This window comes from Phlebotomus argentipes, unplaced genomic scaffold (assembly GCF_947086385.1).
Source record: "Phlebotomus argentipes unplaced genomic scaffold, Phlebotomus argentipes genome assembly scaffold_4, whole genome shotgun sequence".
NCBI classification, from domain to species: Eukaryota; Metazoa; Arthropoda; class Insecta; order Diptera; family Psychodidae; genus Phlebotomus; species Phlebotomus argentipes.
In genome coordinates, this window is record NW_026776174.1 from 11,083,474 (window position 1) to 11,107,780 (window position 24,307).

Sequence of the window (24,307 nt, forward strand, 5' to 3'; positions counted from 1 at the left end):
CAGATCCATTCTTCGTCCCGGTCGCGGCAATTAAATTGTTGTTGACCATCAGAACATGTGAGAAGATGTGACTTCTTCTCCTTGTGACGCTGAAATCTATAAATACCAGTGGTTTTTTTCTCTCTCTCTCTCTCCCCCTCTATACACTTTGTCAGAAATATTTGATTTGCCAGCCAGCATTTACGTACATTATGTGTTTCACGAGAAAAATCAACAGCGAACATTAGAATTCGTTAAATGTGTACAAGTTATGCAAATACCTTCTGACTTTTGCATCGTCGCTTTGTCAGATAATCTCAAGATGAGATGTTTTGCTTTGTGCGCGGAGCCAAAACAATTCTCACTTGCTTAGATTCATCTTGAAATGTGTTTTTCACGTAATTTTCTCATTTATTCTTGCGATACTAACAAATTAAATTTGTGTTTTCTGTCGAAAATTCAGATCAAGAAAGAAACAGGAAATAAAAAGCATGGAAAGGCAAGAGAATATTCATAAAATCAAAACAAACAAGCTTAATTTCAAATAAGGATGTTATCTCACTAGGTTTACTACGAGTTAACTGAGCACATTGATCTGAGCACAGATTTTTAAAGTCGTATTTCCACTTAATTGTAGGGGTAAAATTGCTCAAATTGAAAAGCCATGACTTAATTTACAATGAAGAGCTCACTATAATAGGCTTTAATGCCTTAAAAGAGCACAAAAGCTTCCATTAGTTGCTCAAAATTGGCAGTTTTCATGCACAAACTGTCAGTAAATTAGCAGTTTTTATTGTTTTGACTTCTCCTCCTCTTCCTGCTGCTTCTGCACAGTTTGCCGCAGAAGAATCTCTTGTTTCCCAAATACGACAGCATGCTAAACTGAGCAAATTGAGCCACAACCTCATTGTAGTGTGATAACGCCCTAACATCTTGCAAAACGGCTCACGTTCAAGGGTTAACCACGTTCTGCGCCATGAAGAATTCTTTGCAGTGCCTAAGGAATTGGAATAGTCATGTTTACTCTTCGATACATGGCAGGTAACAAAAAGTAGAATTGAGAAATGCGATACTAAAGTGGAAAAGGGTGTGGAATTTTAAATTTTTGAGGCACGCACACATCGATTGTCTTGTGACAATATTGTAGCATTTCAGCAACCTCGGTCTCTTGTGCCGCGCGTACGCGGATGGATGGCTTATATAACAATGCAATAAAACTATTCCCTCATCAAAAAGAAATCTACCTTGACCTGAAGTGGCGATTGTGGACGAAAATGCTCAGTCAGCGTCCCGCCGAATTTCGATTTGATCGCCCGCCTAATGCGCGAAAAGTGAGCACCGCGTGACAGAATATAAAAATGCTGAGGAAAAATAATAAACCGAAGTTTGCCAATTGACACACAATGCGGTCTTTATCTCTGTTCCTGAATGCCTTGTTTTGCAATTGAAAACCACAAACTAATGCGGCTCTCGTTGGGGTTTAGACAAGAGCTAAAGTGTGTGTGCAAGTTGGAAAAAAAATGTTATTCAGCTCAGAAAGGCTCGAAAAAAGTGAATCGAGAGTGGAAATTGAATGGGAACAAGAGTCGCACTGTGACTCTGGACACGTGCTCGACTCTCTCATGTGCACAGGCTTTTGTGCACTGCGCCAGATGATACCAGTTTCCCGCGCGAAGGTGAGGAAAACAGCGAAAAAATTCCACAAAGGTGAATTATTGCAATTGATCGTGCGCAGATTGCAACTGACGCTGAATCCGGAGGAAAGCGAGCATCGTTGACGCTGAAAAGCGCACATTTGGGACAAAGATGGACCTGTGCCAAGATGGTTTTTTTGTCCTATTTTCACGCCATGTGGGTTTTTCCTCGAATTCACCCAAATTGTTGTCCTTCTTTTTGCCGGGAAAACAGCACTTAAGCACTTGAGGCGCCACGCGATCCAATTTGCGAGAAACCGGAATTGCAATGCTTGACACACAAAAACCCCATCACGTGAAAATGTGTTAGGAAAATCATATACAAATTAAGATACAAGGAGAGTCAGTTGAGATCTCGATAATCAGTGGAGTTTTGCGAATTATCTTCTGCTTTGTTTACAATGGAATGGAAGAAATGTGTTTGTGGTTGTTTTGCTTCACATGAGGAAGATAAGGTTTTTAGCACCTTGTATTTTGCATATTTTAATGTCAAGAGAAAGGATTTCGGTTGAAATAAACCTTTTACGACTATGTGAAATATTGAAAAAATAATAAATAACAATGTGGATTTTTGCGCTCTCATTTAATTACAAGGCGACTTTAATTGAATTCTAAAGTGCCTCCCCTAAATTGTAATGAAATGAATAAAATCGCATACAAAGTCAGTGTTAATTTGCAATTATCTTGCTATGCAATAATCGCATTGTTAATTATTCCTCCCAATAATTCTGACGACGCTCAGCGCGACGGTGGCTTTGATGAGGAGCAATAAAGTGTGCGCATTGTAAATAGAACACTTGTGAATTCTCTGTCTCACTCCGGAAAAGACACAATTGGACTCTCACTGCCTTTTCTCCGCTTAATGGACATTCTGATAGTGCCAAAGTCCTTTTGTGTGGGCGCACCAACTCTAATCGCGCGATATATTCCTCATTCCACTCCAAGAGACGCGCGAGTTGCAGCGTCCTCGTCCAAGTGAAACTGACTGTTTGGCAAGAGCATTTCGGCCAGTGAGTGATTTCGTTTAGTGCCATGACAACATATTCCGCCAATGAGAGCGCCGCAAAATGACGCCATGAGCTATTTTTGTGCTACACCTGAACCTCGTGGCGTCGCCAATTTCGCCACAAATCATGCACACTTCTGTCCTCACAGGTGTTTATGCGGCACAGCATAGAGCAGCATAAGTGGGTTTGGCAGGATTAATTGTGTCCGCGTCACGCGTAAGCTGAGGTCTCACTGTGCTTATGAGTCATGACTTAAGGGGCCCGAACGAGTATTTTTCGTTCATTCGTGTGAAAACCTTCGTGCAGTAAAGAGCTCAGGAACTTACATTTACTTCGATTGTGCTTAGGAGAGAAGATATTTGCTTCTTGTGGTATTTTGATAATATTTTACGCCAGGAGAGGAACTGTGAAGCATCTTCGCCATATAGTTTTGGATGTGTCAATTTGTTAAATTATCGTCTTAAGCTCCGAAAGTGTGTGTGTGGGGCTTTTTTTCTTGTGGATAGAGAGGAAAGAGCGCGCTTGACACGCCAAATACGCAAAACAAGTAACCAAGGATTTTTGCCGTTTTTCCAACCACGTATAAGTAATAAACGAAGTGACCTTACAAGCTTACATGAGATTATGGTGGATTTAATTAGGAAAAGAGTGTGTCGACGGCAATAAGTGTGGCTGAGAAGCATTGCGAAGCGCAGTGAAATAGTGTTGCAATTACGTGATATTGTGTGGCTGTCAGTGTGACGTCTGCACCATCGCGCCTCCCCCGAGTCTGTGCTATATACATAAGTAGTTTGCGAGCGCAAAGCCATCTGCAATTGGCTGGCGGGGCAGAGAGACTGAGTGAGAACACCTGTAACTATGAAAATGCGAGACAATCCCAACAACATGGAGTCATTCTACGAGGAAAATGCCCAGTTCACCACGACTCCGGCCACAACGACGGGCGGCAGTCTGAAGCGGCCGTTCACGCTGGACCTGAACGGGAGCAAGGATCAGCCGAAGCGGCAGCGCTTCAACCAGTCTGTGAATACCACATCTGTGATCAGCAGTCCAGATCTGCAAATGCTCAAGATGGCCTCGCCAGAACTGGAGAAATTCATTATGAGCAATAACACACTCCAAACGCCCACACCCAGCTTGGTATTCCCGCAAAAGGTACCTTGAAGACCACCAAAAGCCATGCTTTATGGCGCTCGCCGCTCAATTTCACTATATAACTCCCATTGTCATCTTCCGCAGGTCACCTTGGAGCAGGCCATGTATGCCAAAGGTTTCGAGGAGGCCCTCATATCGCTCCACAACAGCGACAAGACCCAAAATCTCACCGTAACCAATACAACCGCCGCCACAACGACGACCAACAACAATAACATCATTAGCAGTAACAACAACACGATAAATTCCTCATCCCTGGCCATGAGCGGCGGAACCGTAGTTACCTACACGAATATGGGTGAGTGAGCAGGGGCGCCACGAGTCCATTTGCCGCGCGCGTCCTTGTGTGTGTCGTCTCTGTGCGCTTTTCGGCCACGCCGGACTCATAATCCCCTCGGCAAGACAATCCATTTCCATTAGGCCACTCGGGGCGGGAGAGAGAGAGAGACGCATGAGAATGAAATTCTGACCCACGACGACGGAAGTGCCACCTTTTTGGTCTCTGGAATGCCATAGAAAAATCGCTGTAATGCTCAAAAACTAATTTATGCCCTGCTATAAAGACGGTAATTACCTAATGGTGCAATTGCAGAGATAAAAGGTCGTCTCCAAGTGGGCAATCAGTGAGAAATACCTGAGCGCGCGTGTGTGTGGCGTAATGAATTGGCAAGAATTTCTACCTGAGCGGGGAAAAAAATCGCCAGGAGAGTCTCTCTCTCTGTGCCAAGTGTATTCCCCCGACAACGGGCGGGTATATTTTATCTGGCGAGGAAATAATATGCCAATTGGAAAGTCCCTCTTGCAACAAAGCGACCACATATTGAGTGACACGACAAACATTATAATGCAAAATGTGTGTGGGTCGCGTAAAAATGGCCCTCTTTTTTCTGGACATTTTCATATATTATCCACGCACATGTATTCGATCGGCACAACACGCGAAAACAGCAGAATGGAGGGAGAAGGAGAGAGAGAATGAGTGAAAAGACAGCAAAAAGAGGCAACCCCAGTGCTAATTTAAATTTTAATTTACGCCATACTCTTTTTTCCCCAAATAAATGTGTATATTTCTTCCAATACACGCGCGCACGTCGGGTATTTTGCATATTGAAGGTATATTTCTTGGATTTTTGTCTTTCTTCACATGCTAAATACACATATTTGTTGAGTAAATTTTGAATTTTCTGTGTATAGAGGAAATTGAGTTACCATGAAAAGGCTTAATTGTGCCCAATGTCATTGAGGTGTATTTTGGTTGGAGAAGAGAGAAGAAAGAGAGAAAAAAAATTCCAGTGTCCAGAAATTGAGTAGATATTTATGAAGTAGAGTTTTTGGCAAATATCACTTTGAAGACATACACTTTGGGAGGTTTGCTTCTCCTGCCACTGAATTGAATAAGTGCCAAAAATGTCACACAATATCGAGAAATATCTTCCTATGCAAATCCAATGGGCATGATGTGCTTATTTCTGCCCGATTCGAAGGACGTTCTCATTTTAGATTTCTGGAAATAAGTTTTGCCTGCGCTTTGTTTATAGTTAAAGCAAAGTTCTTGCGCTGAAAATGTCTTTCTCTCACTTTGAATCAAGCTTTTTTAGAGTTACAATATCAATATACGTCAATGAGATATCAGACAATTGCGCTCATTGTACTTTTGATAAGAAGCGCGCTGTCTTTCCTTTGTTTATCAGCCAATTGACAAGTTTCGTGATGAAGTCGCGGAGTTACCGTCTGCGGATCATCGATCTTGCCCAAAGGAAAGTTTTGTAAAACAGCATTTTTCCGTCTCAAAATGCTCACTTCTCTGCTGTTTATTGGAGAAAAATTCCACAGTATACACAATATTTCTTCAAATACACACAATAAATGCTCTCGAGACGCTCAAGACCCAGTTGAGAAGGCACAAAGTTCTCTGCGTGTGACAACAGAAATGCGATAATCAGCTGTAAAGCGATTGCTGATCTTGTGTTATTTGAATTTCCTTACTGATAAACACCAGCACACGTTGAAAATATGTGTGCTAAGAAATCCAGACGGAGATGAATAGTGAAAAAATTGTGTACACAACTTCTATTCTTGCAATGCAGAGGTCATTCGGTTCATTAACATTCGCATTCTGGCCATTCCTTAGCCGGAGCGACGCACAAAAAGACGATCTTGTCGTTTAAATTTTATGCCCCTTTGTCTCCACTCGCCACTAATCCGCTTAATTGCTCCCTTTGCAGATGATCCCATGATCGTGCCCATCAAGGATGAACCGCAGACCGTGCCGAACTCGCCCACGCTCAGTCCGATCGACATGGAGTCGCAGGAGAGGATAAAGCTGGAGCGGAAGCGCCAGAGGAACCGAGTGGCGGCGTCCAAGTGCCGGAAGCGGAAGCTGGAGAGGATATCGAAGCTGGAGGACAAGGTGAAGTGTCTGAAGGGGGAGAACTCCGAGCTCACGGGCGTGGTGTACAATCTGAAGGAGCACGTGATGCAGCTGAAGCAGCAGGTCATGGAGCACATGAACGCCGGCTGCCAGATCCAAATCCAGCAATTCTAAGATGGCCTCCCTGTCTAATTCGTAGATCCTAAGTGTAATTTCTAGCATAACTGTTGCTTTAATTATTGAATAATTTTCATAGGTGACAAATTAACATGATTTACGAATACTTTTTTTTCCATGTTAAGTGATTTTTCTACCATTAATTTTAGTTATTTATTTACACAGTGTAAATTTTGTAAGGAATTTTAAGTGGCATTCCTGATAATCAGGACAAGTTTAATTTGTAGTCCGGATACCCAATTGTAGTGCACACACGAGTAGTCTCTTCAATATTTGACAATTCTTTCTTAAATATTAGATTTAAATGTTATCTCATTTTATTGTGCTACCGTTTGTCGACGTTCTTCTGTGCGCGCGTGGAGATAAATTTCTAGTCTCGCTAGAACATTTCAATCAAAAGAGAGAATAAATGTGAATTTTGCGTAAGTTTTTAAGCGGAACAAAGATGCCATTACATAATTGTTGCTAAGTGCTTTTGTAAGTTTTGTCGCGTAAGTTGTCTTTTTTATAATATTACAATATTTGAAGAGATAAAAAATATTTGAAAGACCCTTGAGATAATAAAGTAAGAAAGAGAAAAATTATATTTATACAGAAATATATACAGATGAGAATATTAAAAAGTAAGAGAATAAAAGATTAAAAAATTACGCGCGTTTTTCTCTTGATCGCCAGCCGTGATGCAAAAAAATACATAGAAAAGGAACTCGGAAAACATAGAAAATTGAGCAACTCTGATCCAAACAATCCAAGATGGCCATGCGAAAACTTCCTAGGAACGGATGGAAAATTCTGAGATCTTATCTTACCACTTTATTTCTCAACTAATAAAATAAGTAACACTCTTTTAAAACACATTTAATACATTTTCGGCTGTGAATTCTGCACCTCCAAATTGAATTTCAGCTCTTTTAGCCACATTCTGTGCATCACTTCTTCAATTTTTACCATTTTTTACTGACAACTTGATCTATTTATGAACTGGATTCTATGCGAATATTTACAGGAATGTCCTTTGAAGCAAAGAAATCATTTTAGGGGATAATTTACAGTTATGATGTACACAGAAATTGAAATAATAGAAACTTTTGCCCTTTTCTGGGGGAGAATCCATTAGTTCGCAGTTGAGCGACTGTTTGCGTAGAATTGCTGTCCGGAAACCACCAGAGTGAGGACATAGATGCAGGCGGCGATCCAGCAATTGTACGCGTTCTGTTGGAGAAGAGAAAATCGTGGTAATTTGGGGGGAATTGAGCGCTATTTGGGGCGCTGCTTACCTGACTGTACGCCTGATCCGCCGCCGCGTAGAACTCCATGGGGCCGGGATAGTGCTCCTCCAGAGGCAGATCCTCAATCAGGGCCACGCTGTGGATGTAGTAGAAGACGCCCATAAGGACCTGGAAGGGTGGAAAAAGGATTACAATACAACTAATTCCACTAATTCGTGTTGGCAAATGTGATGGCAATGTGCGAAGGACACACATGAAAAGTCTCCATTGCTACTCACCAGCTGGATTATTCCCCATACTGAGATGATCAGTCCACAGAGGGAGAGTTTGGGTCCACAGATCGGCATCTCGGTTGCACTCTTTTTTGGGAAATTGCACGGAAATGTGACTGCAAAACTGCGAAATCTCCACTTGAAAAATTTCACGAGAGTGTCAGGTGAGTGAGAATCATGTGACAACCTTTCAGTGCTCAGCAGCGCCACCGCGCGGAGAAAAACCCATTCGAGCGGTGTGAAGTGCGCAGCGGAGCAGCGAGAAAAAGAGGGGAGGGAGAAGAAACACCTTGGCCGTCAAGGCGACGTCAAACAATTGCACACGGGAATTTTCGCGAAAGTCGTAAAGTCCGCAAAATACCTCACAAAATGACTCTCAAGTCGCTCCTGTGGTCAGTTTTAGTATCTATCTTAGCTGTAGTTAGTGCACAATATGAGCCCGTGGACTACATGAAGCGGGAACACTCGCTGGTGAAGCCGTATGGTGAGTTGAGGGCGGCAGAAGCGGCTTGTTGAATGGCATTAACACGCGCAATTTCAGGTGCGGGCATGAATGTGCCCTACTGGGACTACATGGGCCACACCATGGTCACGAACAACTACGTGCGCCTCACGCCGGACAGCCAGTCCAAGTCCGGGAGTCTGTGGAACCAAGTGGTGAGTCACAAAGCCCGCGTGGAGGCCTTTGTGCGCGGCTAATCGCCTCTTTTTTCGCCTCCCCAGCCATGCATGACGAAGAACTGGGAGATGCAGGTGTCCTTCAAGGTGCACGGCCACGGGAAGGACCTCTTCGGCGACGGCATGGCCTTCTGGTACGCCCGCGACCGCATGAGCGGAGGCCCCGTGTTCGGCAGCAAAGACTACTTCAGCGGCCTGGTCATCATCCTGGACACGTACAGCAACCACAACGGGCCGCACAATGTAAATATTTAGTACTTCTCCTTATCAATTCGTGACGAACTTTTTATGTGATTCACTGGCTGCGAAGATTTCATGCTCACTCTCGAAGACCTTTAATTAATAGCTATTTGTTTGTTTAACACACAATGCGAGAAAAGCGACACGTTCAAGGTCTGCGTTTCGCACAAGTTCATGCAAAGTTCAAGATTTCCTTAGCTTAAGCCAAAGACTCGCCAAAGGAAAATACACCGAGAGTCTTATCGTTTGCAACTTCCTTTGTCAATTATCATATCGAAGAGTTCAACGATTTTCTTAGACACTTTTACCTTTGTGTTAAACAATCTCAACATGTTCTCAAGACTTTAGAGGCATTAAGTTATCTGGTATTGACGCTAAAAAATATCAAAATCCGCCCAGAAACATTTAGAATTTAACGTGATGATAAAAAACCAAAAGACAAAAAGATTGAGCGGAGAAATGATTAATTGTTAAATAAGAAATAATACATAAAATAAGTTCCTAAATAGAATGAGACCAAAAATAGCTCGTTTATTATGTCTAATCATCAGGTAAATTTGAGTAAATTTTACTCATGTTTTTGGGCACAATTAAAATTAAACGATTATATTAAGATTCTCTTCATTGGCTGTTCATTAAGTTATTCTTTGAGATTACAACTGAAAATACTTAATTCTCATATTATTTATCACATTATTTTTCCCCATTTTTAGGCCACCAGAAACCAGATTTTGAACAAATATTTAATACACTTATCTTTAACGTGTATAAATTGAAATTCTTAGCTCTGAAATGCAGAAGAAAATTATCACTGAAGTTCATTCACATGGATCATTTACCGTCTCTTGGAGATTAATTGCAATTTATATCCGAAGAATGTATAAGAAGTGACAAAAGTAATATTCTTTTGCTCCGCCCTCTTGATTGCTCCGCCCACAAAGTAATCGAATTCATTGGATAGATTTAGGAGGCTATTTTCAACCTCTGTTCTTGATATAAAAAATTAATCGTCGATACGCAATTCTGTAGTATTTCCTTTATCAAAATCACGAGCGATTAATTCTTGAGAGATTACATGTTCTTGATAAAGAATTGCCAACGAGACAAGACATGTGGCTTTTCCAGCGCACGGATTGTGCGCGCGCGTGTGTGTTTCAACATTTCTGGCTTGGTCAATTTTAAAAATGTGTGCATATAGAATCATGTTATCGTGCTTCAACATAGTTAACTTTTAGTTACTTTGATAAAGCACTCTTTCTCCTTCGTTATTGCCATGCTACCGAACGGAGAGAGATATTCTGGATGGGGAGACAAAGTCCAAGATGACACAGCTTTTTTTCCTCCTTATCTGGCCAACAAAATTCTCAATTGCAAAATAAATTCATTGACAAAAACTGATAAGAAAGGGAGAGAGCGAGAGAGTGTGTGATCATGTGGCCCGAAAAACGGTTCCATTCACCTTTTTTTACAGATTTTTCACATGGCAATTTTGCCTGCTTTGTGTCTTTCAGCACCAGCATCCGTACTTGAGTGCAATGGTGAACAACGGCAGTCTTCACTATGATCACGATCGCGATGGCACGCACACTCAATTGGCGGGCTGCGAGACGAAATTCCGCAATGTGGATTATGAGACTATCATAAGTATTCGCTATGAGAATGATGTGCTCACAGGTTCGTCGGATTCTGGGCTGAGGAGAGGCGCTTTTGGCTCATCTTGCGCATGACTTTGATCTCTCTTTTCGCAGTGCTGACGGACATCGAGGGCAAGAAGGAGTGGAAGGAGTGTTTCTCAGTGAAGGGCATCCTTTTGCCGACAGGATACTACTTCGGTCTCTCCGCCACGACTGGAGATCTGTCTGACAACCATGACATCATCTCGCTGCGCTTCTACGAGTTGGACATCGTGGCGGATCCTCAAGCCAATCTCCAGAGGACGCAAATCATCCCGCAAGCGCTCACTTTCGAGCCGCCGCGAGAGCGCAGCGAGGATAAGAAGCCCAGCGGAATGTCCAATGTGAAAATCTTCTTCCTCATCCTCCTGGGCATGATTGTGGCCGTGGCACTGGCCATTGGCGGCATTATGTTCTATCAGAAGCACAAGGAGAACGCCAAGAAGAGATTCTACTGAAGCGTGATCCAACTCAGCGGTAAGGAAAGCCACAATTATCACACTCTATCATCGAAAATGACTGCATTGAGAGCGAAAGGGAGGATATTTAAGAAGTTTTATTGTGACTAAAGGGTGAAAAGGAGGGCTTGATCGGGTGTGTGAAGGAGTAATGATTGACTTTACCAAAATTAATTTATATTTGATGGAAAAAGATGAGCGCTTGTAGCTTTAAGAGGATCACGATAGGATAAAACAATTCTATAAATACTTCACAGTGACTTTACACCCTGAACCAAGTGTATAATTCTTCATCCCTTTATCTTTAAGTTTATGTTTAATTTTTTTGTGTGAACTTTCATTCCATGGACCAAAAAGAAAAGAAGAAAAAGAAAACAAACTATGTATGCGAATGAAAGAAAAGCCGTTGTTCAGTGAAGGAAGAAAAACATTAATGTGCCTCGAGACTAAAATTTAAATCTCAGATCATCTTAATTTCCCCGTGCATGGAATATTCGATAAGGAAATGCGAGAATCATAGCCCTAGACCAACGAGACAAGGATGTGAGAAACTCAAATGGTAGCTTTTGTAAAGATCACTCATATAGTCATTGAAACTTCCTGTAGAATAATGTGACTTTCTTTTGAAAATCCACACCCTCTTAGTGTTTAGGCAAACCCTGACTTTGTTTCCAGGTGAAGGTCTTCGCGCGAGACCAGAGTTTAGCGAAATAAAGATTTTATGTACTATTATTACGTCGACAGTTTTCTTTTTGAACCTCAGATGGGAAAAAGCTCTTCCAAGGTGGCGTTCAAGAGTCTAGCAAATCCCTTATTGACGCTCCAATTTTCCAATTTGATCCAATTTGAAATGGGAAAAACAAGTGATAATAAGTGACTCGAGTGGGAACGAAGAGGTCCTTCTGCGACAAACAGGAGGAGAAGGCAAAAACTGTGATCGCATTTGCTGTTAATTGATAAATATCAGTTTGGTTTCTGCTTTAGAACTTGTTCATAACGCCATGGAAGCATTCTTGGTGCGGAAGAGGTTAAAGTGAATTCCCAAAATTGCCATTTGAAAGTCGCCTTTAGGCGTTCGCAGAACAACGGAGCAGTTAGGCTTTGGTGGGTGGTTGATGGCATATTGAATACGGTATTCTTGCTGACTGCCAATTAGTGAATGAGGAATAGAGGCCAATGAAGTCATTTGTATCAGTGAAAGTGTTCGGTCGACTCTTTTGCTATCTCTAAATTTCAAGGCTTTGATTGCAAAAGAATTGATTGTGAGACTAAACGACAAACACAGAATTAGATTGATCACAGCAATTAGAATTCTAGAGGGAAATCTAGTCTGATTTTCTCTCCTTCTCTCTCTCTCTCTCGGTTTGATGGTGAAAAGCATCTCGAGATTTACAGACACACAGCGTGGCATCTCTTGTATTGATTTCTTTCTAAGAAACTCATGTTCCAAGCAAATTAGTTGTTCTTCAAGTGATATAACATTCTCGATGCTCCGCTGATCTCAATTCCGGAATACGGCTGGCTAATGAACATAAATATACTAGGTTGGCAATAATTATACTTTCACAGAGAGAATTGCATTAAAAAGTTTTCTGTTTGTTCACAATTTATACACACACTTTTTTTGCTGCGCGATAAATTTATGCAGCATACCAGAAATCCTTTCAATTTTAAATATTACGATTAGTCGGAATTTTTGTTCGTGAATTTAAATTGATTCAATTAGCGGGAAATTATCTACTCCAGCGCAGCTGCGTTTTACCTTCGGAAAGTCTGCCTTTTCCGCAAATGCCACACAAATTTTGGCCGCGATGATGGAAGAGAGAAGAGATGAAAGAAAAAATTACAATGCAACAAATTTATTATAAAAATTACATGTAATTTACAAAATATGTCATTTTTTCAATCATCTAACAATAGTTAACAATAATTTTCGCTTAAATTTTATTATAATATAATCATTCCTTCAAGTACGAAAGGAGTTGGAATAGAAAAAAAATTATTTTACACAATTTTCCTACAATTTTTTCATTTATGTAAATCGTTTTCGTGATTTTTTTCTTCTCATCATTGTTTTTTTCTCTTTATATTTTAATTAGAAAAAAATATACAAAATATAATTGGGAATATAAAAGTTTATTATATTGGTAAATTTTTCCGAAGTGTTTTTTTTTTACTTTCTCAAGTTGCCCAAAAAATTACGAAACAAAAATTAAGAGATATAAAATAAAATAAGCGATTAGAGTCAAATTTTTAAAAAAAACGAAAGAAAAATTTAATGGTTAATTTAGAGGGAAAATTTGCCTAAATAAGAATTTATCCAAAAATTACTTGAGCGCTTTTCGCGCGCCTTTTCTTCATCATCCCAAAAATAGAGTAGATGCTTTTCATTTAAGTACCGAAACTAAGGTTGTCAATAAATTAAACTAAATAATAGTTAAATTGTATAGAGAATAATTTGAGAATAAGTTAAAAAGAATTCTAAATTAATAGCTAATTTTATGCTTGCTGCTTTCACTAATTTGTTTCTCAGACTCAGCGAGAGTCTTTCTTCGGAAGTTTACGATCAATCAATTACGGCTAAGTTTCGGGGAGAGGAAATGCGAATTGCCTTCCAGTTGGGGCTGCGCTTGGTGCACAAAATAAAGGATCATCGAGTTCCGGAAGGGACATTTTTTGTGTGTTCTTTTACATCAATCTATTTACATTACAACAACTCTTTGGTGGTGTCTGCAATTAAAGAGAAAACAACTTGAACAAATAATAACGAGTGAATCATTTATACAACACACACGCACACGAAAAGTGGTGGAAAAATAAAGGGAGATCGAGATGAGAAACATTTAAGTGATGAAACATATTCACAAAAGTCGAATCCTCTATCTTAGTGTTGGGCATGAAGCGCGCGATTGAGGGTGATTAAGTTAAGACTCGTGGTACTTTGCAGCCTCAACTGGACAGGACAATTCCGTCTAAACGCTACACCTTCATCATGGGGTCATTGGGTTCACGTGGGGACGCGGGATCGTACGATATAAGTCTAGAATTGGTCTAGAGAGGGAATTTATAGTTAAATACGTAATCTTATTTCATGCCATTTCTTCTCTTGCTCCGTATAAAATAATAAGAAAATAATATAATGTGTCGTAATTAGCGAAATGCGAAATGTCAGGCGATCAGGGACTTGAGGAGAGCTGTGCGCGGGCCGGGAAAAGCGTGCGCCGGACGCAGGCCGTGTCACCACTTTCAGCTGCTCTGCCGCGTGAAGTTGAGCTTCCCGGAGAGCGCGCTGTTCTCGTTCTGTCGCAAGTGTGACTCGAGGATGGAATGCTTGAGCTTGGCCGTGGCCGCGATGGCCGCCGCCGCGGCGCCCGTGGGTGAGTCCGCATAGTAGACCTCCTCCTCCTGCTGTGCTTGGCTGTTGTCGTTGTCCGCGTCCGGTTCCGTCTTCACGCCGCGCTCCTCGCGCTCCTCCACCAGATCGTCCTCCGTCAGTGGCAGTGCCTTGTAGTTCTTGTTGCTGTCTTCGGCCAGGCGGTTGCGCTTCGCGTCCATCTTGCTGTCGCCGCTGATCACCTCCATGGGCGTGGCCATCTTGCGCTTCGAGAAGTACTTCTGGTGCTTCTGGTTGTCCAACATGGTCTTGCTCGTGCTGTGGATTTGGTACTTGGGCGCCGCGTTGGGCAGCGGCGGCGGCTGGTAGAGGCGCGACTGCGCCAGGGCCGGCGAGAGGCTGCTGGGCGGAGTGGATCTGGCCATGTTGGGGCTCTTGCCCGTGCTCGTGGGCACTCTGTGATATGTGTCGGCCATGGAGAGGTTTGTGACGCCGGGATACGCGGGGTGCTTGAACTGCTTGGAATTGCTGTTGGTGGAGTTCGCACTGTTGGTCGTGTGCTTGCTCTGCTCCTCCTGGTCGGTCGTGCTCTCGCTGTGCAGGCCCTTGATCTGCATCGCCTCGGCCACCTGAGGAACAGACATCTGTTTTAGGGACTTGAAACATGCACGGTCGCGCAGTCACGGCAAAAAGTCTCTCAAGAACGAGACGATAAATCTAAAGAACCCCTTATCAAGCACTCGGTTATCAATGCAAGAAGCCCTCGTCCGAGAGCGCGATACGCGCGGCGCAAAGTCCGGCCTTACCTTGAGGAAGTTGGGCAGGTCCTCGTACTTGACATTCACCTGGCCGCTGTACATGAAGTCCAGCAGGCCCGCCATGTGATTGCTGTGGACGTCCGTCATGAAGAGGATGGGGTGCGTGGACGGGTGCTCGAGGAAGATCTTCTGGAAGTAGGGACTACACACGGACAGGACGAGCTTGTGTGCCTTGAAGATCTTGCCGCCCGCAGCAATGGTCACGTCCACCATCTGGCCGTCCTTCTGCAGACTGTGGAAGCCCCGGCACATGTTGCCGTAGAAGTTGTTCCACGACAGCAAGTACTGGTCGATGTTGTGGTGCTCCGCCTGCTGCAGCAGCTCCTGCGCCGACACGTCCTTCTGCTGCATAGCCTCCGAGTACTTGGACTCCATCAGCTCGTCGTAGTCGCGGATGCCGATGCCGTTGTTGTACGAGTTGCTGACGGGCGCTGAGGTCGTGGACGGAGCGGCCAGGCCGGCTGTGCTGGGCTTCGTGGAGTCGCTGTCGTCATGTGAGCTCACGGACTTTGAGTCTTGCATCATCTCAGCCGCCTCGGCGTTCTCGCGCGCCTCGCGCGACGCCTGCTGCGCCGCCGCCGTGGCCGCCGCGATGGCGTTGGACATGACGATGCTGTCCTCGAATGTGCAGTCGTCCAGGTTGTCGGCGCCGAAGGTCTTGGTGCTGGAGAAGAGGCGCAGCGTCGGATCGTTCACCTGGTCGCTGAAGTACACGTCCATCATGTTGAAGAAGGGCCAGTCGCGCCTCTTGGGCTCCTCCGACAGCTTTATCGCCTTGTATTCTTGCAGCAGATTGTTCCACTTCTTGATGATCTTCGCCAGTGGCAGTGGAACATTGAGTTCGCGCTCCACGACACTTGAAGACGCGCGCGAGGAGAGAGAGAGAAAAAGAGACGAGATTTATGTGTGTGGCTAAAAGAAATCTTCTTTTGGCTATAATTTGAGAGAAGAAGGCAAAAAGAGAGACGCGGAGGCATAGATTTCGTGCCTCCTCTCCAAATGATGATGATACTCACGCCCAAGCGTATTTGGCTGCATTTCGTTTGCCCGTGAAGAGTGGTGAAAGTTCTGCCCTCAACCGTATCAAGGTTTTTACTTTTTCCGCCTCCCCTGCAAAAGTGTAATAATCCAAACAATTACTTATTAGTCTCTTTTCTCCATCGACTCATTTACGTGTCAGCACAGCCAAGAGAGATAAAGGAGAATAGATTAGATAGAGGGGCGGCGAGAGACACCAAAAGTTCTGCGCGCCTTTCGCGCTGAGAACACTTCCTCGCGGGCCACGGAGAGCGGGCCCAAGAAAGGGCACAGTGACCCCATTTGGCGGGATTTGGGTCAAGGTAAAAGTCGTGTCTATCTCGTGCGATAGCTTCTTTCCCCAAATCTACCATCGGCCTCGCCGCATTCTCACCACAAGCGCAAGAATGCAAAATCATAATGAAAGAAAATATACCCATTGTACTCCCATTTAGAGCCTCCAACTGTGACTCACTTTAGTGATGATGTGAATATATCGAAGAGAATTCGTATTCTCACACAGAGAATTGAGGAGAAAGTTTCCTCCACAGAATTCTCCATTTGCCGTTTTTGCATTTTTCACATTATATATGATTATTTCTATTTTTCAATTATCCAAATCAGAAATAAGTGACTGAAGATTGCAACTATGCCATTTGCCTGGGATATTGTGGCATTTCACCTGTGTATCGATCACACCTCAAACACTTGCGCGATCAATTACAAACACACTCGCTTTGGAGCATTGTGAAATGCTTACAGATTTGAGGGAGAGAAAAAAAACTTGAAAAACTAACTGATATTCTTTGTACAGTGAAACCTCGCCAAGCACTTTCACGCTCTTCATTTCCACCAATTCTAAGTTGGTCAGATCATCCGGAGAGGAAAGAAAGTCCATTCAGCGCAGACTATTCTCGACAAATGCCAATGTAATACGGTGAATATCTGCAAAAGTGACACGAAGATGTGAAAATATTGAATGATAAGGTTCAGAAGTGAGTATTTTGATGCCGCTCAAATCTTTATAGGAAAGATATGATAAATGAGGAAGAAATTGCGATGATCGCAGATTACCTAAAAATGATGTTTCATAACTTCAATCACAGCATGTCACAAAATACGAAAGTACGTTTAATCTCAAGATATTCATCTCTCTTATAGGTGATAAGTTTAAATTTCTTAGAGCGTAAATGTAGTCTGACATTAACATTTAAAAAAGCTCTTATCGCACTATAGTTTCAATGTCGATAAGTTCTTCTTAATACCGATACTTATCGATACGGATTTCGTTCAATTTCCTTTGTTCAGCCCAATTTGGGGGGAAAATAGTTGAAATCGACAATCTAAAGACTTATTAGTCTATAAAAGCCCTATTTTTCCACTAAAATTGCGTTCAACAAAGGAAATTGCAGCCAGTTTGTATCGATAATTGTCGATAAGTTCAAAAACTTACCGACATTTCTACGTAGTATGATAATTCCCTTAAGATGAATAAGTAATTCTTTACTATTATTACATAATTGTTTAATCAAGAACAGTTTGATCACCTGCGATTCTCCCATTAGTTCTAATTGGTCTACTTTCTGTGACTGCCAAGCGTTGAGTTGCTGGCGTATTTTTAGTCCTCAAAGGGCAAATGAGCTAAACACTGCCCTAGAAAACCCTCTTACCCTCTCACGATCATGCTTTTCGAGTGACTTGCAGCAATAATAACTGGGGATGTTGCTCAAATTTTGGGCAATGCGACGAAAGTGAAATCAGCAAGAAAAGAATGTTTGCCATAATCGAGGTCCTACTGTACTGTCGCCTCTCGGTGGACATGAAAAAGCGCTTTAAAAGAGAGAGCTAATCAAAATAAACAGGAATCAATGCAAAACCTTTCTCCGAAAAAAAGATTGACAATTGCAGTTGAGAGTGAAAAGAGGCGAATGATTTTGGAGTTTATCGGCCCAATTTTTGGCGAGCGATGTTGTGAAATGAAGAGTATTTGCGAAGAAATCTATGGACGACAAGATTGTTGTCGTGTCATGAGAAGTCGGGGACTGATTGCACAGGCGAGTCGGATGGACTTGCGTGATGGTCTTGTCTGGGTTCCAAATTCTAAATAGGCAAGCAAACACCTCAACAGGGCGTCACTGTGCAAATGAGTTTTTGGGTCAAGCATTCGAACGAAATGATCCACAAAATTCTCATCTGAGCCAGAGAGACAGAGAAAAGAGCATCATGACTTTGGCATATAGAGAAAACATATGTTGAAGAGGAGAGATAAAATATGCGTTATGTGTATGGTGTCTGTGGGGAGGGGAATTTTCTACATTGGGAGACACATTCTGGTAGAGAAAATGCGTATGTTTACAATGTAAAATAATTTCACATGACTGCCGATTCGCTGTGTGCAACAATCCGAAGGGAAAAGCTGAAGAAAGAAGGCATCGTGAAAACTTGGTAAGTGTGAATTTAGATCAGAACCCGGAGACACGATGGCAACAACAATAAATAAAGAGATATGAAATTGTGTGCGTGCGAAGCGCCAGTCGCGAGTGGAAGTGAGATGGACGGAGAAGAAGTAAGGAAGAGGCGCACAGATGAAGAAGTCTTTCACACAAAAGAAGCAGAAGAGGAAGATGAGTAAAAATCTCGACTCTTTATTTGCATTTGGTCGCGCGGCCGCGAAATGTGGGACAGTAACATTCTGACGGACTTCTCACCATTGGCGAGAGGAGAGGTAAGATTTCTATCAGATGCCCCAAAATGTTTGACATAGATTTCCGAGACCACGGAACTTGATCGGACTCGCTAAATATGCATAATTTGGTGATGTTCCGTCGCCCATCGACTTTTGGGAAAACTGGTCACAACACGTGGACGTAGGGTGAGAGTCAGAGTTGGTCATTAGTGGCCCAATTAGGGCGCGCACAGGTAAAATTCTCTCTGGCCATTGAGAATTTTCTCTTCGACTCACGAAGAGACCCATTAATATCCGGGAGCCTCGTGTCACCGACGCTGCTCTCTCCTGACCAATTTTGGGTGAAATTCAAGCCAAAGTGAGAAGAATTCTTCTTGCCGATTTTTTCACCTCTTTCTTTCACTCTTCTCAGATGTTTCTTCTTCATTGTAAGTCACTTTTTTTTATCTTCCTCCATCTCGCTCTCGCCTCTTTCTTCTCGCCATCCCACAAAACTTCAATCTCCTCAGCCACTCTGTGTCTGGCCTCTGAGACTCTCTTTGCTTGGGTGTTCATCAGTTGCCCTACTTTTTGCCATTCAACAGTCGCGGACGTACTTTACAATACTAACTCCCATTGTATATCAATATATGTATAAAATATACCATTTAATGGCGAAGTGTGTTCGATTAAATTGTAAAAATATGGTAAAAGCTTTTTTCTCTTCCTCCTCCTCTGGCTTCTCTGCTCGGCCACTTTTGTTTTGGGGAGAAAAACAAGAGAGTCACCAGCGCAAAAGACGCGGGAATCTCTTGTGCGGCTGAGGAAGAGATCAAAATATCGGTGGCCAAATGGTTTGATTTTCACACGCACACACGCGCACCTCTTCACTTCCTCCAAACTTTCTTCCACGCCAGCGTCGCTTGATTCTTGCTCATCCTCAAAGGGGGAGAGAATTCGGGACCCTCGTCCTTTTCCAGCGCCCTTCCTCGGTCGCTGCGCAAGCTCGTCGCGCTTCCGAGCGGATTTTCACTCAGGTGCCAAACTTTGAATATATTCTCGATTTGCATACTTAAGTGGCCACAATCTCGTTTCCCAAGGCTGTTCTGAGCGATTTCCGTTCTGATGTTAACACGAGATTCACCAAGATTGATCGCACTGAATCAGAAGTTTACACTTTTATAGCGCGCTATGAGGAAAAAGCATCTTGTAAGCTGGGTGATTTGCATTCCTAGCTCAATTAGGTGATCTAATTGTGGTGTTTAACTGATAATTCAAACGAAAGTTTTCAAATGTTGTTTTAGCTGAGATTTCAGAAATCAATTTAAAGAGAATTTCAGCAATTCTATCAGTCGATAAGAAAAAAATAAAGGTAGATTTCTAAATGCTAAACTTGGTCCTTATTCACGCACGAAATTGTGATTTTAGAATACCTCAAAACCGACTTCAGCAAAGCCTGTGTGAGAAATCTTGACATCAGGACATTCAGGACACCAAGATCTGATCCTTGGCGTCCTTCGCAAATCGGGACGAACCTGCGTTGCGACCCAGCAAAATGATTTGGTAGCTTTTTCTTCTTGCATTATTACATCTTTGGCTCTTTCTTCGACTCTTTTTGCCTGTGCACCAACACAGTTGCAGCGCGAGAGGCATTCTCACTTCTTTATAGTATTTTGCGCCCATAATATGAAAAATATATATGTACATATCATCAATACATGGTGAGGACGGAGAAAAGATTTCTTCTTCTGTGCGAAGCAAAATAAATTGGCTCGTTTTGTTGAATGGCGGGCGAGAGGCGAGGACCAGAGCAGCAGATGAAGATAACACACGAGTGAAATTGCGCTCAGGCTAAGATAGAAATTACAAACAGACCAGCAACAAGTAGAAATGTAAAGAATGCCTTACATAGTAGTTGCACACAGTCAAAAGACAAGTCTCTCTCTTGAAAATCTCTCTCATTTCATGAAGATTGGCTGTGGCCAATGGTAGGAGAGGAAAAAAGAAAGAAGTGAGAAGCGGGACAAGATTTTCTGTTGATTATCTTCTTTTTCTTCTGTGTTTTCTTGCGATGAGCACAGAAATCATAACCCAATAATGTTAATAATAGTGGAGTAAAGCGCCAATTGAGATGTCCTACAACACACGCGCGCCTCTCGAGGGGCAAGAAGCCACTCCGCTGCTCTCGCTCTGGCATCCCCGATCCGCCCCCTCCTCGATTGGGGATGCTGGAACACGGGAAGAGCCCCGGAATTTCTCCCAGACATGCTCCGAGGCAGCTCGCGCGTCTTCTCCCTCCCATTGAGGCCCACTCGTCTATCTCTCAACTGCTCGGTAACTTCTTCACTGGAATATTTAATGAAGAGAAATTTTCTATCCTTAATCGCGCTTTTTTCGCTCTTCTGCCGCACTCTTCTTGCCCAATGGCATGGGAAAGAGTCGCGCGCTCGCGAGCTGAAAAGAAATTCATTGAAGAATCTTCAATGAAATTTCTTGAAGGCCCCGCACCATAGAAATTTCTTCTCTGCGACTTTTCCTCCATGCCAATTTCTATATACATGAGTTTCCAATTGACACGCGCATGAGACACACAAACCACACCACATAAATTGGAAATGAAAGAAAATGCAAAATAGTTACATCTCTTCGAAAAAAGACATCTCTTTTTTTCCACTCGGTGTGTGTTTGCTTTGCGACCGATCAAGAAATAGAGAGACATATTAAAAGAAAAGCAGAGCCGAACAGTTGACCATCTTTTCTCTATTTCTGTCGTGTTTGTCGCTCCCCCCCACCCAATGGCACGGCTCTGCCAGTGTGTGCGGACAGAGCGGAATGTGTGGCAACTAGAAATGGGCAAACAGCGCAGAACATCATCGATAAATAGAAAGAAATTAATACATATTTTAATATTATTTTGTCGTCGAAGAAACTTTCACCTGCTGCCTATTTTCTAGTACAGGAGGAACTGTGCCAGCGATATCTTGGCATCGCGCTCATGCACACACTCAGCGGGTCCGCTTTTTCTTATGCTTCTTCTTCTCAATCACAAACCTTCTTTCTCTCTTTTCGCGCGCCCAGAGTTGCAGAAGAAACTTTTCTTCAAATCCACGATACAAAGAAAGCATCTCTCCAGGAGTAGCTGAGCTGTTCTCCCGCGTGCGAGCGCGCATTTTCTCGCGATGGCCCCATAAATCCCAGAGAGTTCACTCAACATTTCGTCCATTGATGAATTTTTTTCCCCGTCCCGATATTGGGAGTGATGAAAAAATGTACGGAATCGTGAGTTTGGAGCAAAATTGTCCAACTAGATAAGAAGTTCACACACTTGATTATCACATGAAAAAAGCTGATAATGTGTGGTGTGTGTGGATGGTCAGAAGGTTCTCAAAAGTATAGAGGACACGTGCGACTGTCTCGCTCTGGCGCTCGCCTCCCCTCGCACTCTCTCCCTCGCGCCAGAGAGAGAGTTCTACTTTGCCCGCAGAGTCAAAAGTAACACACAATGTGGAGCAGGCAAGATCCCCAGTAACACAGATATTCTATCTGGATGAGAAGCGCCCAATCATACTTACAGCAGTATCGTATCGATTGACAATTCGGCTGTGGCATTTTTCCTTTGATCCGAGAAAACTGTGCTATATCCAGTGTGATATCACGTTTTTATATCGTCCAACACAAGAGCAAATTAGGTGCGAAAAAAAGATGGATTTTCCCGAAGAAAATGCGCGAAATGAAAATGCGAGACGCGCGCAAGAGATGTGTAGAGGCAGAGATTGGTAATTATTGGATTAATTAGAAAAAAGAAATGTATTTTATATCCACACTTGTTGAGCAAATAAACTAAAATAATATACACAGTGTGTAGAAATTTTTTTACAGTTATCTCTATCTCTCTCACTCGGCCGCCAAGAGAAATTGTTCTAAATAACACTTTGAGCACACTTTCTAAGAATGAGGTTAGAATCGCGCACACATTGTCTCTCTTCCCCCGAAAAAAATGAGCTCGAGTTCGCCAATGTCGGGATGTCTCGATTAGGGAGTTGCACACTGAGAACGCGTCACTGAAATACTGGACTGGCTGGAATATTCCAATTGCCGTGCATGATTATTTTCACTTGTTATTGGCTCTCTTCACAAATCTATAGAATAATATTAATACTCTTCACAGCTGCTAATGTCAACCCAAAAAAGTTCGTCCGCACTCAGCAACATCACACACTACATTGAAATTTCTCAAATCTTCGCACACACAACTTCCCCGTCTTCTTTTCTCTTCCATTGAAATTCCCCAGCTCAGAGCATGGCACTCGTGGTATTTTGCCATATGAGTGAGTGGCATGGGTGGGAAGGAGAGAGAATGCGAGTGAAAGAGAAACTCACCTCGACGGAGATTCTCCGCGCGCGCGACAGTCGTCGCATCTCTCACTCTCTCGCTGGGCCCGATCTCCTTCCGCAGCGCGCTCTCCCAATCCCTTTCTTCCCGAAGACGCGCGCCCGCGGGCCACATTCTCTCTCCCGCCGATTGCGTCACAGGGGAAAGGATCGTCGCGCTCTCTCTCGCGCGCGCTCTCTCAGCATCCCGATGCTCCCCATCTCGCATTTGCAATTCAATCCGCACGAGGAGTCGCCCCGTCTCGCTCGCGCGCGGTGAAAACTCTCGAGGTGTTCGCGGGAAGGCCTCTTTCGAGAACATCATCACTATCGCGCGCGCTATATTTGAGCCAGGGCGCGAAAGAGAGAGAGACAATATGTGTAATGTGGGAAATGATAAGCAAAAGTGCCTAAAGTGCAGAATACCCACAAAAGAGTGAAATTTTCTCCACTGTACGTACATATATCCCACACACCCCACCCAAGCAAGAGTAAATATTCTTCTCTCGTCACTATCGAATTTCGAGAGATCCAGTTTCACCATTTTCATTTGTGGAATTACTACCAATGCATTGCCTCTTCTGCCTCTTCTCGTCTCTCTATTTTTCCTCCAATTTCGGCCACACGAAAAATACTTTTGTGATTATGTGCCCCATGTGTGTTAGAAAATGCACTGGGTGAACCATCACTTTTGGACCCTCGAAGCACACTTTGGCCTGCCAATCGTCGCCGAGCGTTCACAGATACTGCAAGGCATTTCGAAAGACAACATCCTGCCATTCCTGACATTCATTGCAATCCTTAGAAGAGCAATTACCGGAGACTTACCCTGAATCGCCACTCGGTAATGTGTTGGAAAGTACTCGAATTTATGAATGAGACCTGAGATTTAAACCCTCATTTGCCGAGATGGCAGTAGCTAGACTTATTATTGCAAATATTCCAAGTGTAGAATTTAGAAATTATTATTACTTGTTGCAAAGAACAGGTAGACCATGGAAGCCTATTGTACCCAACCCAAGTGAGGTGCCAGAAGCTTCCAGGCCAATTGCCGGTTCGCTAAATTTAGTGCTGCATGTCGCAGAAGAAGGACACTCGTAAGTGTCCAAGAACTTCAGCTTCTGCTCCACCAACCATACTAATTCTAACGTCCACCTTTATATACAGGG

General features: G+C 43.1%; 4 protein-coding genes across 4 annotated transcripts; 2 read left to right on the forward strand and 2 right to left on the reverse strand.

Annotated features, from left to right (window-relative positions):
• The first annotated feature begins 2,837 nt into the window (after nucleotides 1-2,837).
• LOC132258922 (transcription factor Jra) lies at nucleotides 2,838-7,033 on the forward strand. The gene is made up of 3 exons (XM_059756472.1): nucleotides 2,838-3,835; nucleotides 3,920-4,133; nucleotides 6,061-7,033. The coding sequence occupies exons 1-3, from the start codon at nucleotides 3,539-3,541 to the stop codon at nucleotides 6,378-6,380; spliced, it is 831 nt and encodes a 276-aa protein (XP_059612455.1). The 5' UTR covers nucleotides 2,838-3,538; the 3' UTR covers nucleotides 6,381-7,033.
• Nucleotides 7,034-7,181: 148 nt separating this feature from the next.
• Nucleotides 7,182-8,067, reverse strand: LOC132258923 (ribonuclease kappa). The gene is made up of 3 exons (XM_059756474.1): nucleotides 7,891-8,067; nucleotides 7,661-7,780; nucleotides 7,182-7,595 (listed from the first exon to the last, which is right to left on the reverse strand). Exons 1-3 carry the CDS (start codon nucleotides 7,957-7,959, stop codon nucleotides 7,497-7,499), a joined length of 288 nt encoding a protein of 95 aa, XP_059612457.1. The 5' UTR covers nucleotides 7,960-8,067; the 3' UTR covers nucleotides 7,182-7,496.
• A 95-nt stretch (nucleotides 8,068-8,162) lies between these two features.
• Nucleotides 8,163-11,665, forward strand: LOC132258921 (vesicular integral-membrane protein VIP36). Its single transcript, XM_059756471.1, has 5 exons — nucleotides 8,163-8,368; nucleotides 8,426-8,541; nucleotides 8,608-8,805; nucleotides 10,314-10,476; nucleotides 10,551-11,665. Exons 1-5 carry the CDS (start codon nucleotides 8,254-8,256, stop codon nucleotides 10,931-10,933), a joined length of 975 nt encoding a protein of 324 aa, XP_059612454.1. The 5' UTR covers nucleotides 8,163-8,253; the 3' UTR covers nucleotides 10,934-11,665.
• A 2,381-nt stretch (nucleotides 11,666-14,046) lies between these two features.
• LOC132258254 (uncharacterized) lies at nucleotides 14,047-23,045 on the reverse strand. The gene is made up of 4 exons (XM_059755473.1): nucleotides 22,340-23,045; nucleotides 16,102-16,195; nucleotides 15,074-15,941; nucleotides 14,047-14,896 (listed from the first exon to the last, which is right to left on the reverse strand). The coding sequence occupies exons 1-4, from the start codon at nucleotides 22,374-22,376 to the stop codon at nucleotides 14,180-14,182; spliced, it is 1,716 nt and encodes a 571-aa protein (XP_059611456.1). The 5' UTR covers nucleotides 22,377-23,045; the 3' UTR covers nucleotides 14,047-14,179.
• Nucleotides 23,046-24,307: the final 1,262 nt, after the last annotated feature.

Excerpts from the sequence above, each read along its gene's own strand:
- LOC132258921 (XM_059756471.1), top strand. The coding sequence starts at position 8,254 with ATGACTCTCAAGTCGCTCCTGTGGTCAGTTTTAGTATCTATCTTAGCT. Across the intron at positions 8,369-8,425 it reads CTCGCTGGTGAAGCCGTATG|GTGCGGGCATGAATGTGCCC; the intron begins GTGAGTTGAGGG and ends GCGCAATTTCAG. Across the intron at positions 8,542-8,607 it reads GGAGTCTGTGGAACCAAGTG|CCATGCATGACGAAGAACTG; the intron begins GTGAGTCACAAA and ends TCGCCTCCCCAG.
- LOC132258254 (XM_059755473.1), bottom strand. The coding sequence starts at position 22,376 with ATGCCACAGCCGAATTGTCAATCGATACGATACTGCT. Across the intron at positions 16,196-22,339 it reads TCAATCGATACGATACTGCT|GGGAGGCGGAAAAAGTAAAA; the intron begins GTAAGTATGATT and ends ACACTTTTGCAG. Across the intron at positions 15,942-16,101 it reads GCAGCCAAATACGCTTGGGC|TGTCGTGGAGCGCGAACTCA; the intron begins GTGAGTATCATC and ends CGCGTCTTCAAG.
- LOC132258923 (XM_059756474.1), bottom strand. The coding sequence starts at position 7,959 with ATGCCGATCTGTGGACCCAAACTCTCCCTCTGTGGACTGATCATCTCA. Across the intron at positions 7,781-7,890 it reads TATGGGGAATAATCCAGCTG|GTCCTTATGGGCGTCTTCTA; the intron begins GTGAGTAGCAAT and ends CCACCCTTCCAG. Across the intron at positions 7,596-7,660 it reads CGGATCAGGCGTACAGTCAG|AACGCGTACAATTGCTGGAT; the intron begins GTAAGCAGCGCC and ends CTTCTCCAACAG.
- LOC132258922 (XM_059756472.1), top strand. The coding sequence starts at position 3,539 with ATGAAAATGCGAGACAATCCCAACAACATGGAGTCATTCTACGAGGAA. Across the intron at positions 3,836-3,919 it reads GCTTGGTATTCCCGCAAAAG|GTCACCTTGGAGCAGGCCAT; the intron begins GTACCTTGAAGA and ends CATCTTCCGCAG. Across the intron at positions 4,134-6,060 it reads AGTTACCTACACGAATATGG|ATGATCCCATGATCGTGCCC; the intron begins GTGAGTGAGCAG and ends CTCCCTTTGCAG.